The sequence below is a fragment of the Phragmites australis genome, chromosome 15 (assembly GCF_958298935.1).
Source record: "Phragmites australis chromosome 15, lpPhrAust1.1, whole genome shotgun sequence".
In the NCBI taxonomy this organism is placed as follows: Eukaryota; Viridiplantae; Streptophyta; class Magnoliopsida; order Poales; family Poaceae; genus Phragmites; species Phragmites australis.
Genome location: NC_084935.1, coordinates 1004968 through 1019970, shown reverse-complemented (window position 1 = coordinate 1019970; position 15003 = coordinate 1004968). Strand labels below are relative to the sequence as shown.

General features: G+C 41.7%; 1 protein-coding gene across 2 annotated transcripts; it reads left to right on the top strand.

The window, feature by feature from the left end:
- The first annotated feature begins 8956 nt into the window (after positions 1-8956).
- On the top strand, positions 8957-13971 carry LOC133892780 (alpha-galactosidase 3). 2 transcript variants are annotated; one of them, XM_062333730.1, is made up of 15 exons: positions 8957-9260; positions 9430-9488; positions 9762-9818; positions 9906-9940; positions 10646-10749; positions 10862-10934; positions 11109-11167; positions 11271-11336; positions 11431-11514; positions 11636-11700; positions 11804-11886; positions 12245-12335; positions 12503-12561; positions 13075-13215; positions 13596-13971. In XM_062333730.1, the coding sequence occupies exons 1-15, from the start codon at positions 9052-9054 to the stop codon at positions 13701-13703; spliced, it is 1293 nt and encodes a 430-aa protein (XP_062189714.1). In that variant the 5' UTR covers positions 8957-9051; the 3' UTR covers positions 13704-13971. The 2 variants fall into 2 exon arrangements, with proteins under 2 accessions (XP_062189714.1, XP_062189713.1); XM_062333729.1 differs by having other exon boundaries at positions 9762-9940.
- Positions 13972-15003: the final 1032 nt, after the last annotated feature.

Here is a 15003-nt window from a genome sequence, read left to right as displayed (position 1 = left end):
TCAAACCCCTACCGGGATCCTCGCGGCGCCTGTGTTCACGGCGTCTGAGATTTCAGGAAGTGTGCAAAAGAAAACTCCGTCCATGTCAACCGGCCGGATACGCTCTGAAGCACTGATTCAACAGGGAATCCACTTGCAATGCAGGACACATCGCTCTCTCACCCCACATGCTTCCTCAGGTGAAATGGACGTGTCTGCGTGTCTTCAGATATCCACTCGTCAGCCTACTCCTCCTCGAGAGTTGTAGGCAGGGAGGACCTGCTGCACCATAGCACACTGTTGGGTTTCTCTCCCGTGCCACACTCCATTCCACTCCACAGCAATGCAACAAACGCGAGAACCCGTCCGCTCGGCTTGCCGCATCTGCTGCCTGTACTTTCGTCAGGCGACGCCGGAGGAGGTCACCGCACCAACTGAAGAAACGGCCGCCCAGAAAACCTTCCTGTCACGTAGCAGCAAGATTGAGCTGTCAGTTCTCCAGGGCACACAGAGGCAGGCCTAACTGTATGGACGTACGCGTGGGGGCATCTGAGCCGTGCGGAAAGGAGAACGAAACGATGGATCCTGACCTGCGACACCGATGGGCAGTTTGGCAGGAGCATGCAGGGCAGGACTGGACCCCTTCCTTTCTTGTGGATAGTGGCAGCAATGAGCAGAGCTGACCTTTAGGGAGATGCACTTATCAGAAAGCTTGCGAGCATGGAGCATCAAGGGATCAGAAAGAAATGCTTAAATGATTGCCCTCCCTGGAGCCTACTGCGAGTGAAAGTGCAGAGGAGCAACAAGCACCTATAAATCCAAAAGTTCAGTGTGGGGACTTGTATTGTTTGTGCAATGTGCAAGTCTTTCGTCAGAATTACTATTCATTTCACCACTAGCAGTTTAGCATCTCTGTCAGATCCTGAAAGTCTACTGATAGTGAGGGAAACGCAGACAGACAGAGAAACACATGCGGAGAAGAGAACAGGCGCAAAAGATTTCGCCATCTGATCTGATCGCGCTCAGGGGCAGGGCCGTCAGATTTCGCAGCACTGCCCGCAGCTTCTGCAATCCGCGCTCGTGATGGGAAAGTGCATACGCATGGCATGGAAGTCCATGGCCAGAAACGGGAGATGGTAAACACTACCCTGCGAAGAATCTATCTGTCGCCTTCAGAATCTCTACAAAACAAGGTAGAGAGATGGGTCATGCGTGTTCTTCTTTCGTTCCAGGTGATGCAGGGTGTCGCAGCAGCAGCTCGCCGAGAGAAGGCCGGTTGAATTTGGGCCATTCCGAAGGCTATGCGTAGTGTCTTGGGTCAGTCCCTTGAGTGGAAACTTTTGTACCTGGAAATGTGCAGACACGAACCATGGGCTAGAATAGATGCCCACGAGCGGTGATGCATCAATCAACCGTCGTGTATTCCCCCCCCCCCCCCCGCCCCCCTTATTTGATTCAAGAATACAAGTGATAGATTGAAGCAGTTCATCACTCCCTGCACAATCCTTTGCCCTGATTCATAAGCTGCATATCGATCCCTCCTTCATAAAAGACTACATGAACAGCTATCATTTGACACATAACATGGTGCCACTAGTTGTGGCGCCATAGTTATATTGCATGGCGCCATGAACTTGGTATCGAGACGTGCCACGTCAGATGTGTGCGCTGGAATGATGGAATGACATGGGCAATAACGGCGTCAAGTCTTGTAGCCATATTTCAATATCACAGTGCTACTAAACTTGGCAGCATTCTTTGGGACTTAAAATCAGACCCCGCTTCTTTCTCTCTACCCTCTCCCCTCATTTTCCCCACCGGCTCAACTCTCTTCTATGCAGTGAACACCCCTCTCTCCTCCCCTCTCTAAAATCCATCAAATCCGAAGGGATTAAACCCTTCTTTTTGGTGAAAAAGGATTGGCAAGGTAATCCTCCTTCCATCCACCATTTTTTGCAATATAAACTCTCTTTGTGATGAGATTGGTAGGTACTCTAGAATCTAGGGTTTGATGCAATGTTTAACTGGTAGGTCAATTTTTTTGATTTAGCGATGTGAGGTATGGAAAATATAATATGTAGTGTTTAAGTAGTTTAACATATGCCTATCAAGTATTTACTCAATAGGCTTCAGTACACTTATATATGTACATTTTTATTTAGTTAGATTTAGATGTATCAATTACATCTTAATAGTTAAGGGTGTATTTTGTAGCGTTGAGATGTCATTGAGCCATAGAGTGCCTAGGTCGAGGGACAAAAAAAAAAAAACCTATCCCACCGTCAAAGATTACGATGCCCTTGGGCCTCCCACTATTCCCATTCCAAACTGCGAATGTGGAGTGCCCGTCGAGGTTAAACAGTCGAGGCATCCTTCGACGGCTGCTCATGCTTACTACACTTGTGCGGACAATTGTGTAAGTGTGTATTAGCCTTTTTATAGTAATGATGGAACTTTATGGTTGTTGATTTATTTTTCACAATTTGTCAAGATGACATGAGATGTTTCTTCTTCCAGTGGATTGATGGCCCAGAAATGTATGACCCTAGAATCCGTCTATTTCCCGTATTGGTATCATCACACAACTCCGTACCATCAATTCAAGCGGTGGGTGCCACCTCCACCTAACCCACAAAAAATGGCGGAGGAGGAGAAGGAGGAAGCTAGTGCTTGGCGTGTGAGTAACCCCCCCCCCTTGTGCCATTGTGGTGTCTGTGCAGAGCTGCAGCGTCCGCCTGCGGGTTTGACATATACTCCTTTCTTCCGTTGCTCGAGACGGGACCATGTATGTTGCGAAACATGTGAATCATAATGGCGATTGGGTATTGTTTGCTTGCTAATGTGGACATGGTTGCAGGATGGTTGGGCTGTTTGCAACTTTGAAGAGTTCATATATGGTTTGAAGTCGTATTGGCCGGAGTTAGAAGAAGTGACAGAATACATGTCATACGACAAGATGCCATGTGATGAGAACCCACCGATAAAGTGTCAGTGTGTGATCCCATCTTGGAAGGGCGTAGTGCCATCTGAGCTTGGATATGAATACTTTTGTGGTAATGTGGTCAACGATGACTGGGTAAGTAACGAATTGTGAAAGCATTTGTGTTGGTTATTTGGAAGTCTAACTTGTAGATACTATGTTGCAGGAGACACAGAGATGCAATTGGGAGTTTTGAAGGTCGGAGTGAATTGTTGGAGTATATACGCAAGATCGAACCTTTAGCCAAGAAGAGAAGAATTCAAAATATTAAGAACAAGATGAGGAGTAGGTATAATGTGGTATCTCCATTGTGGGACGTTCTGGGCCAGATTATTAGGGAGAAGAAATTAGGTATGGATGAGGTGCTACTGTGGTGGAGGAAGAATCGTGACAAGTACCAACCGCCGTGTAAAGGGAATGGGCAACGGGGGACGCAAAAAGAAGGCCAAAAACTGAAGTTCAAATCACACAACGAAGCTATGGATTGGTATGCTATGAGGAGGTGGCTAAAGAGGTGCAACTGGAGACGATGAACAGTCTTTTTGCTAATTTACCCATAGTTATACCCGAAGATGATGATGATGAGGTGCTAGTTGATGGCGACGAGGACTAGCAAGTAGGTTGTATTAGATTAGAATTCTGGTCAATTATGATGTGTTATTTCTATTCATGTAACGAAATGGTGGAACTTTATGTATTATTCTCTAACCCTTCATTTACGGACGAATGAAACGATGTGAACTATGAATCTGTATTTGTTTCTGATTGAAGTTGTCTTTGGACTAATCAATATATCTTGCACTGCATTTGTGTCCTACAGAATCAGTACATGGTATGTATAGCACTAGTCAAAGCTGTATAAACTTTACCACGGTGCAATTTATAGATGCATAAATGAACAAGTGCAAGGAGCTGCACATTTAGGTATAGGCTGCTATGAAGTAACTTGAAAGGTTAAGTTACTTCATCATCCCCATTCGTATATGTGCATATGTAGCTTGTATGAGAGAGATGTGCACGCAGAAATTAAGGAAGTCATTGCACCATAATGGTACACTAAATATACAGATGCATAAATGAACAACTGCAAGGAGCTGCACATTTAGGTATAAGCTGCTATGAAGTAACTTGAAAGGTCAAGTTACTTCATCATTCCCATCCGTATCGATGCATATGTAGCATGTATGAGAGAGATGTGCACGCAGAAATTAAGGAAGCCATTGCACCATAAGGATACAATGCACATCAACTACACTTCCAGGCAACAAACAATGAGCTATCCCTTGGTAGTGGCGCAAGACATCCTTTAAACAGCATGAGGGTGAGAGGCTATGACAATATGCAGACAAAGACCACAACGCAAAAATAGAAAAGAAAATAAGGCATATTGGGAAATGTAGGTGACAGTTACAAATACACAATCAAGTAACTTGTAAAATAAAAATAGACTAGACAAAACCAATAGATTTAACAGCTTCTAGATTAGATCAGCATAATGTAATTGTAGCACTGATCTACCTCATTAGAGTATAAAAAAACTACAGAACTTTCCTTATAGTTTGTTTGTTACTTTATCACAATTACAGGTTGAAGCAATGATGCGAATAGATCTTTGGTTCAATTTATTTTTTCAGCATATATGCATTCATAATGTTCATATATGCATTTAAATTGTCTCTAGACTCCAAATAGTACCATATATGCAACCATAACGAGCAAGTCATATACACACAATCACATATTAATATTTATATAGATATACCACAAAAATGCATATGGCCTCACCTTCTGACTTTCTTGTGTGTCCCGCCTTTTCGATTGTCAGCTCAACTCTTCCTGCCTGACATAGAAAAATAATTTAATGAGTTTGCTCACTAGGACGTAGCTTAACCATAAATTACAAAATTATAATTTTTTTTACCACCAAGAAAACTAAGTTTTTGATCAACAAATAACAGGTGATCACTAATATCCATCAAATAATTGCGAATAAGAAGATATCCCATCTACACTACGAAGTGATGACATAGTCTGCTACACAAGACGAATGGTTAGAATTTCGTATAATGACGTTGACAGTCTTTATAGCATCGGCATTCTATGATATCACTCTACCAATGATGTTGACCCTCTAGGTGGTGCCGTTGATGGAATGCTAAAGAAGATGATCAATAGCCAATCAGCCATACAGAGGTGGTAGTGAAGTGACAATGCATGCATGTATTTGGTATTGTTAACTATAGACCTAGAATTTTACACTCTTAAAAGGTTTAAGATACAACCACATGTTTTGGTTATAATTACAACGAATCCACTCTGGACTATGATCATACAATAGAGATTGACGTATTTGATGTCATAGATCCGTAACCCATCATCTTGTTCGGGGATAACATCTCTAAATAGATATTAGACTTCTACTATTGTTTAACCCAGACATACAAAATAAGCACAAATCAAATAAATGCAGGAAAGATTATACCAAACAATATATAGGAAATGTATTTGTATAATTGTGTTTTTTTATATATGTATCATCATCATGAAATTTCATTGCAAAGTCAACTAAGCTATAAGGCCAAAAGAGAACCGTGTGCTGTAGGTGATTATTTGCTTCTGAATGTAAACTTGGTATGAAAATTGTTTGGTGAAATTACTTAAATCATCAACAATTAGCTTAATTTGACTGATATGATGCAATCTTTGGACATCGTTGCTCTATTCTCAACTACTGATTCACAACACAGTGCACAATAACACAAGGTATTGCGATACCACATCATCCAATAAGGTGAGGCAGGAGCAAGGTTTCATTTACTGACCGGAGCTCGGTTACCGAGCTCCGGCGGTAACCGAAAATGCGCGATAACCGCGGTTACCGGTCAAAAATTCAAAAAAAATCGGAGAAAATTCATTCGGCAAATTTTAAATTTTTGCGAAAAAATCATGTTTTTGCCCTCTCGGTAACCGAGCGGTTTGGGTCGGTTCCCGAGCGGTTTGGGTCGGTTACCGAGCGGTTTTCTCGTATTTTTGATTCGGTCGGTTACCGAGCGGTTTGGGTCGGTAACCGCTCGGTTTTCTCGATTTATCGAGCGGTTTCATCGAATTTCAGCGCAGTTCAACAAAAAAACTAAAAAAGGGTTCAATCTTGTAAAATCAATAACTAATTCATCCGAGCTTCAAATCAAGTGAAACAAATTTTGTTGGCTTCCTTGTAATATGATATACATGATAAAAAGTATTTATACTCATAAAAAAGTTCAAAATTTTCTGTGAGAAAATTTATTTGTTAAACCAAGGTAAATGCATAGTTTACTCTTTGCTAATCCAAAAATCATGAAACTAATTTTGTTAGTCTTCTTACATGATCCTATATCTTATAAAAATATATGAACTCATGAATTAGTTATTTTAACATGCATGATTGTGTAAATGTGTTGCGACTAGATTAATTCATAACTGACCCATCACACCTTAAAAATTAGTGAAACCACTTTCATTAGCTTATTTATATTATGATTTACGTAGAAAAAATAATAGTAGACATGAAAAAAATTAATTACAGTGATGTTTCTTAACATATTCACTTTATGCTTGTGAACTTTGTAAAAATCATAGAGAATTTAATAAAACTCTAAATAAAGTGAAATCAATTTTAAAGATTCTCTTAAAATACGTTTTATACAAAAAAAATATGTATTTGCATGTTACACTTTTCCTTAACGTGAGTTAATAATTGAGCCGCGCGCTTCAATTTTTTTCATTTTTTTCAAACTTTCTCCCTATAGAATATGATGCAAACGACATTATTTTTGAAATTTTTTTCACAGAAGTTCTTAGAATTATGTCTAGTTTTTTTTTAAGATTTGTTTTGGATTTTTTTTAAATTTTTTTATTTTTTCGAATTTTTTGAATTCAAATTTCAGTTACCGAGCGGTTTTTGAAACCGGACCGGACCGGGGAGGTCGGTAACCGCGATTTTTGAGCGGTTACCGACGGTTTTTTAACCCTGGGCAGGAGATGGCGTGCATACCTTGCCGGGGACGATAGGACAATGCGTCCGTAGGGCAGTGGCACAGGGGCAGCAGGGGGAGATGGTGAGGCAGCGCCACACCGGCAGCCGATGGAGACGACAAGCCAGCAGTGGGGAGCGGTCGGGGACGGTGGCGTAGGGTGCAGCCGGCGGCACAACGGGGAGGCGCTAGCGACTGGGTCGACAACAAAGTGGACAGCCGGTGGGGGGGGGGGGATAGTGGGGCGATGCTGTCTGTGGGGAAACGCTGGAGGCCTGGGGTGGCAACGCAGGTGCAGCTAGGAGCGGCGACGGCCTCACGCGTGCTGAATGACGTCGATGAGTAAAGTGAGGGAGACAAGTCGCCAGGGAATGATGCGAGCCGGCTTGCTCCTAAGTCGCATAGCACAGCGCCAACAATAGTGGTGCCATAACATTTATAAATGACATCATGTTCTTTGACGCCGTAATTAGCCACATCAGCAAGCGCTTCCGTCGCACATTCTACGTAGCAATATATCGGAGCCAAATAACATGGCACCTTTTAATGTATTTAAAGCGCCATATTATATGGCGCCGTGAATAGATTTCATTTCTGGACATCTTTCTTGAGAGGATCTATTTGTAAAAATAGTTCCTAAAAGGACTAAAAAGTAAAAATTTCACGGTGATGCGCCGATCAGATGTAGGAGTAGTACACGCGTCTCACTGTACGTCCGTGTATGGTCTCTGGTAGGTGGTTAATCCAGTAGAGTACGCTATAATATAATCTGTCTGCTTGTACTCTATGATGTTGCCCCGTTTTGCCGCATGCCGTCTTGATCACGGTGCCCCTCACGCATCGTCCTCCCCGTGGTACGCTCGAGAAACGTCCTGCGGTCGCCACCTCACCACCAAAATGTTTATGTTTATGCAAGGTTGAAAGCTTGTAAGTTGTGAACGGAGATAAGTACATAAGAAATTCACATTTTTGAACGGCCAGTAAGAAGTGGAGTCTGGAGATGGAGATTCCATCTGATCTTCAGGGCAATTCACGCAGCGTGTGATCACTGATGCAGCTTAGAGATGTTATAAGTAGACTATACGTATCAATGAAAACATACATATTAAATATGATAATATCAATTATAAATATAAGCTATGGAGATGTATATGCGCTATAAGAACGTCAACAAATGAATATATTAGGAGCGATACCGTAGTTGATTTTAGATATGATTTGAGAAAAGAGGAGATTATTCGTTAATTTCTTTTCAATTTTTTTTATTTTTATTAGTAAAATATGATCTATGTTTGTAACCGGTAACGAGACGAAGAGGCTGAAGAATAAGTATGTATGATAAAAATAAATAAATTATTTAAATTTAAAAAAAAATTATTAGATAAGAGAAAAGCAAGAGAAGATGTGACACATAACAAACTCGTATTTTATATAATATAAAAATTAAGAAACATGATTAAGCCTAAACTCAGAAGCAAACATATGAGGACTACTGCATCACGTTCAAATAATAATAGTAATGTCCCTGTCCGGGCAGGAAGAAAAATTCGTGAATCGGATAATGCAGGGCCCTGCTGCCACCTGTTACATCCTTTTTGTCTATAACTTTATTTTAAAAAATACAGTACTACACACAGACACCTACACTCCTATAAAAACTACACATCACGTCTATTAAAGATTAAAGATATATAATTTAGAAATTAATAAAATCATTACAAATATCCTATTATTGATAGTACATCGACTAACACAAAAAATCCCATTTTAATAAAACACATAAAAAGACAATCGAAAATTTAGATTGGGTACAACCATCTTTGCAGAGCACCCAAGCCGTATATAATCATCTGGACTGGATAGAGCACAATAAGAGTCAGCGGGCCCCTCCAGATCCCGTCCATGCCATGTGGGCCCTCAATGTACGACGCCAGCCGACATGTGGGGCCATTATTTCGCTCTGCCCTACAAAACTCTCCCCTGCATTTGCTAGCACAGCACAGACAGATCAACTCCTTCGAATTCGGGGCGAGGAAGCACGAAGCAGAGTGCGCGAGAAGCATCGCGAAGCGAGCAGAGATGGAGGTGCCGCCTCGCCTCCCTGTCCTCCTCCTCCTCCTCATCGCCGTTGTCCCCGTCCTCCTCCTCTCGCCGGCCGCGGCGGCGAGGGTGGCGCCGCGGCGGCGCATCGAGCCGCTCGCCACCGCCGCGCTGCGCCGCCTCTACGACACATCCAACTACGGCAAGCTGCAGCTCAACAACGGCCTCGCCCTCACCCCGCAGATGGGGTAACTTCTTTCTCTGCCGCTCCCGCTCCCGCTCGCTGCTCCCCACCCCACCCCAACCGCTGTTGCTCTGGCTCGCGCGGATGCGCTTGCGGTGCCTCTGATACACCTTTACGGAGAGCGTTACGATCAAATTTTAACTGATTAATCGTTTTCTACGTCGTGCGCGCAGGTGGAACAGCTGGAATTTCTTCGCCTGCAACATCAACGAGACGCTCATCGGAGAGACAGGTTCGCCGGCTCAGTCTCCTCACTACTTTCTATCCGCGGCAAATTTGAATCCAATTCATACTGTTTCCATATCTGGTGCCTTTCCATTGCTCAAAAATATAAACGGATTACTCGGTTGGGTAGGGGCATGGAATAGATTAGTACGATTCACTATTCAAGTGGCATGTTTCCAAGCAGCACCTGGTGTTTGCGTGTTATAGGAGGCAAATGCGTTCTCTAGAGTAGAGTTGGCTCAGACAGGTATTTAAATGTTCTCCCCATGTTATTGAACAGCTGATGCGCTGATATCCACGGGATTGGCTGATTTGGGTTACAATCATGTAAATATCGGTACACCACTTGGCTCAATACTACGTATTGTTGGTTTTAGGAACTATTTTGTTTATCTTATCAATTTTTTGTTGCTTCCTTCTTCAGATGATTGTTGGTCCTATGTGATAAGAGGAAAGAAGGTAATGAGTATCTCCTGCCGCAGTTTTCCAAAAAGAAAAAAGAGAGTATCTTTGCTGCTTTTAATCCATGATTTCTCAAATGCTTTGTCCCTTTGTATGCTGATACCTGTCCTGAAATCAGTTAGGTTGTTAATATGTGTATTTTGTTTTGGCTTTTTTCATCATTCGTAAGTTTAACCTTCATGCTTGAGTGATGCATTTTTTTTTTTTTTTGCACTTGCCGAATGTCTTCTTTTATATACTTCACTAAAAAAATACAATGAATTTTCCTGGTTTCAATGAAAACCGGACTTCTGTGTATGCAATCTAAATGGAAATACTTCCACATGCTTATGTACCTATCTTATTTTTACTGATTTTATACACACAAAAGAACTCTACATTGTGCTCCAAACCTTTCATAATCTGTGCAATATTGTTCATACAACATACTCTTGTTCAAACAGCTCTGTTATTTACTTATTTTCTTGTAAGTTTTCCATAAGCCTTGTTTCTTTTTAAATTGTAGTTTTCTGTAAATTTGAACATAGTCTTGATCCACTTTATTCTAAGCAAAATGATCTTATGTTGCAAATTCGAACACATTCTTTCTATGTGCCACATCTCGGATGGATTAATACTCTAGCTCACGAAATTGATTTATCCTAATATATGCATCATCACTTTATCTGTACAGTTTCTTATATATCTTTCCTGTACATGTAGGATCAATTGCTACCTGATCCGAAGACTTTCCCTTCTGGCATCAAAGCTCTTGCAGACTATGTGCACGGGAAAGGCCTAAAACTTGGGATATACTCTGATGCTGGGTAAGTGGACATCCCAATTTTAGATGATTTGAATATCTGGTTCTGTATGCTAGTTTAGCATCGTCAATAATAATTCCAGTAACCAAAAAGTATAACTAGTTAACTCTTTCAGGGTATCTACTTGTCAAGTTCGACCTGGTTCACTCTTTCATGAAAAAGACGATGCAGATCTCTTCGCATCATGGGTATGTGCAAGAAGCATTAACTGAACTATTAATGTATAAATAGTTCCTGCACAATATTGATCTAAATGTTAATAGCAAGTTACCTATTTGTGTCTTGAACTATGTTGAACTGTCATAAAACATGCATATAATTGTACTAATTCATTGTACATGAATACTGAAATTTATTTTCAGGGCGTTGACTACTTGAAGTATGACAACTGTTACAATTTGGGAATAAAGCCTCAGAAAAGGTATGAAGACTCACATGTCTTCCCTTAGTGTCAGCCACAGTTTATAACACATATGACCTTAACCTGTAGTGCTAAAATTTGTTTAATGATGTCATACTCGCAGGTATCCTCCTATGCGTGATGCTCTAAATTCAACGGGGCGCCAGATATTCTACTCTCTATGCGAATGGTAGGTTCCTTTGCTACTGCTACATGTCATGCTCAACCTCCTATCTTGTTGAGTTCAGATGTGTGTGATGTGCTATCATCCTATTCTATCTTAGGGGCCAGGATGATCCAGCTTTATGGGCTGGAAAAGTTGGCAATAGTTGGCGTACAACAGATGACATAGTGGATACGTGGAAAAGGTGACTCATGCTCTTTCCCCCAAAAAAGGAATATACAGTTATGTTGAAAAAAGAATATAGAGTTATGTTGATGGGCTCTCATGCTGACTTATCTATAATCTATGTATCTGGTGAAAATAAGCATGACAGACATTGCTGATAAGAATAACAAGTGGGCGTCATATGCTGGACCTGGTGGCTGGAATGGTAATAGTGTTAGCGAGGAGTACAAGATATCAACAATTTTATGTGCTTTCAGAGACTGTTAAAATACTGTATACTATTATTCGACCGCTGTTTTTTTTTGCAGACCCAGATATGCTGGAGGTAGGAAATGGTGGCATGACCTTTGCAGAGTATCGCTCTCATTTTAGCATCTGGGCTCTCATGAAGGTAAGCACTTACTAGGGTTGGGTCAATTTTGTATGATCACATTTCATTTACTGCTTCACTTATTTATAGGGCACTTGTGTATATGGGCAAACTGAAGAGTTTTTAAAAAATATCTCCTGGAACACTGTAGCTTTAGACTAAACTCTTTTACTATGCCATGTTTTAGTGCTCTCATGACAGCGGTAGGAATTTAATTAGATCTGTTCTTTAACTTGTAATATTATCGCATAATACAGGTTACACAAGTGTTATTACTTGTATCGATTTCTCCACTTCCTAATATTTCCTTCAGATGCGAAAAAAAGGATCTTCTAATGTGTTAATTGCTAAAAAGTCCTTGTGCACTGGTATGCTTCAGGCTCCTCTATTAATCGGGTGTGATGTCAGAAATATGACTTCAGAAACATTGGAAATTTTGAGCAACAAGGAAGTAATTCAAGTGAACCAAGGTATTATTCTGAACCTTGTTTGTGGGCGAACAAGGTAACTGATTACCTTCTCTTTTTTTGTATAGAATTTCTTGGCATATCATTATATTCTCATGGCAGAAAAATCAAGTCGATAATTCTCATTTAATTACATGATCTGTTGAGTAAATGTGTTCTATTTTCTGCAGATCCTCTCGGAGTTCAAGGAAGAAAAATTTTAGGACAAGGAAAATATGGATGTCGCGAGGTGATTTAACTGTTCATTTTCCCTTCATTTACTAGGCAGTGTTGTAGTCATAGGGTTTGGCCTCATGATGTGTCTTAAATTTTCACTGCACAGTTGTAAAATACTATTTAGAACAGTTCTATGCATGAAAAACTTATGCATACAAGTCATGCATATAGAGGTATGATCAGATATGAACATAACAATTGTTTTGTATAATGTTCCTCCAGCAATTTAGTCTTTTGGACTGACTCGGTGATACTAAACCACTAACAGCCTAACGATGAGCATATCTTAGGTTGACTGTTTGGTTTTTGTAATAGGTAAAAGCTGCTTATAGTGTTCAATGGACCAAAGCCTGCAGACAATATTCAATAGAATTTTGCAGTTTGGGTCTAATAGCATAAGCTTTTGGTGTAGAGTGGCTGCTTCATGCCCGTATGGAATTCAACTATTACAAATGGAACTTGTTTGCAAAGTTTCAAAATTCAGTGCATCACTATGTGAAACTCTCAATGTAACTCGTGGTTGCAGGTGTGGGCTGGCCCTCTCTCTGGAAATCGGCTTGCTGTTGCTCTATGGAACCGTTGTTCGGAGACTGGTAATATTACAATGAAATTGCCAGCAGTAGGCCTTGATGGGTCATCTGCCTATTCTGTCAGAGATCTGTGGAAGGTAAGTCCAATAGTTTCAATTGCTATTAGATGTTAGAACTCATCTCTTTAAAACACGGGGGCAACAAAAAGCAGTTCTCATGCGATATTAGTATTTGCTGATATTTGGGAACACAAATAACGGGATGAGCATTCTTGTTATTTTAGTTTTCTTAAGGTCCATGGGTAGTTTCCATTCGCTTTCTGGATGCACGAATTTAAGTTCATATACATCTCAAGCTAACCAGGGAGAATGATCGTGCGAATAGTATAGTTATCTACCAATCAGCACTGCAGACAAAATAGGCTTTGTTAAGATCTTTATCATTCTTAAATCCTTATCTTGCTAGCATTTTCTGCACGATACACTAACTGATTGATGAATTTTGCATCTTTTTTCAGCATGAAACTCTATCAGAAAATGTCGTAGGAACTTTCGGAGCACAAGTTGACGTGCATGACTGCAAGATGTACATTTTTACTCCTGCCGTCAGTGTCTCTTCAAGTTGATCACAAAAGGGTGAAGCCTGATTGACAGCACGCTGGTATATTATGAAAATAAACATCACCAATTCTCCAGTATTTTATTTCATTCGAGTGCTGAGATTGGCTCCGTGGAGAATGCTCGCATTGTTTGTCATTTCTTTGCGGGGAAGGTCATGCTTGTGGACTATGTAAGGTTTCCGTAGCAGCCTGGTTCTAAATCTGTTGGAGTTGGAGGCTTGCCGCCATTTCTCTACTGTACAGGATGTTCTTAAGTTATTTTGCTTCTGGATCAGCGGCTGTTCGCTTACCCTGAAATGTTTGAGTCCACTTAGCTGCATCATCTGCAGAAATCGAACTAGGGAATTATACTTTCATAGTCTAAAAAAGACTTCAAAAAATTATATTTAAAGACCAGGCGGCAGGAAGGCACCTAGATATAGCATAGTGACAAGTTGAAACTTATCCAGAACGACAAGTTTTAGTAACGGAAAAACGTAATAAGGACCAAATTTGACTGCAACTGGAGCTGATATGTATCACGTGGCGCATAATGGAGGCAAACGTACAAGTGTTACACGCACACACGCGGACAAGTGTCTCAGACGCATGATACAAGTCATTATTTCCCTTCTGTTGCATTTGGAGTTCTCACGAGAGCTTCCCTTGAGAACAAATGCAAAGAGTTCACTCCAGAGATTCGCCAAGGACTGCTCTCTCCTTCCATCTCTTCTCCGTGTGCATCCCACTCGTTCCGGCTCGGCGAAGGACGGAGCCGTCAGCGGGCAACGCGAGCACGTGCTAGTCCATGGGCGCGGCTAGGATGCTCGACGAAATGCTCGTGCCTCGGGCTGCGCTGTGCCGATGTGTCTACGGCGTCCTGATGCTTTCTGCTCTAGTTCCTGGAATGCGAGTGCATCAATGAAGGCAACAGCAGCGAAGAGTGCGGGTTCACCGTGAGCTCTCCGACCAAGAGGACGCTCATCGATCATGTCTCGACCAGATCAGAGCAGAATGGGTTGTTGTTGGTTGCTGTCGTCGTCTGGAGCCGGCAACGCAGAAAAGCCCGACCGCGTCCAAAAAGGGGAAAACTAAAGTGGGCCGGCCATTTTCTGCGCCAGAGATGGGACGCCCAGGTCGAGTGACCCGCCCACAACAGGAGGAAATGGGTGCCCCCTCCGCCGTCGGCGTCGATTTGGTCCCTCGCAAGTAGCCCAGTCATGGCGTTCTGGATGGCCGACAGACCACCGCCCGCGGAGTGCGCGCCAACACATCCTGATCCAGGGGCAGGGCCTAGCCAACGGCGGCAACAGCTAACTATTTTCAA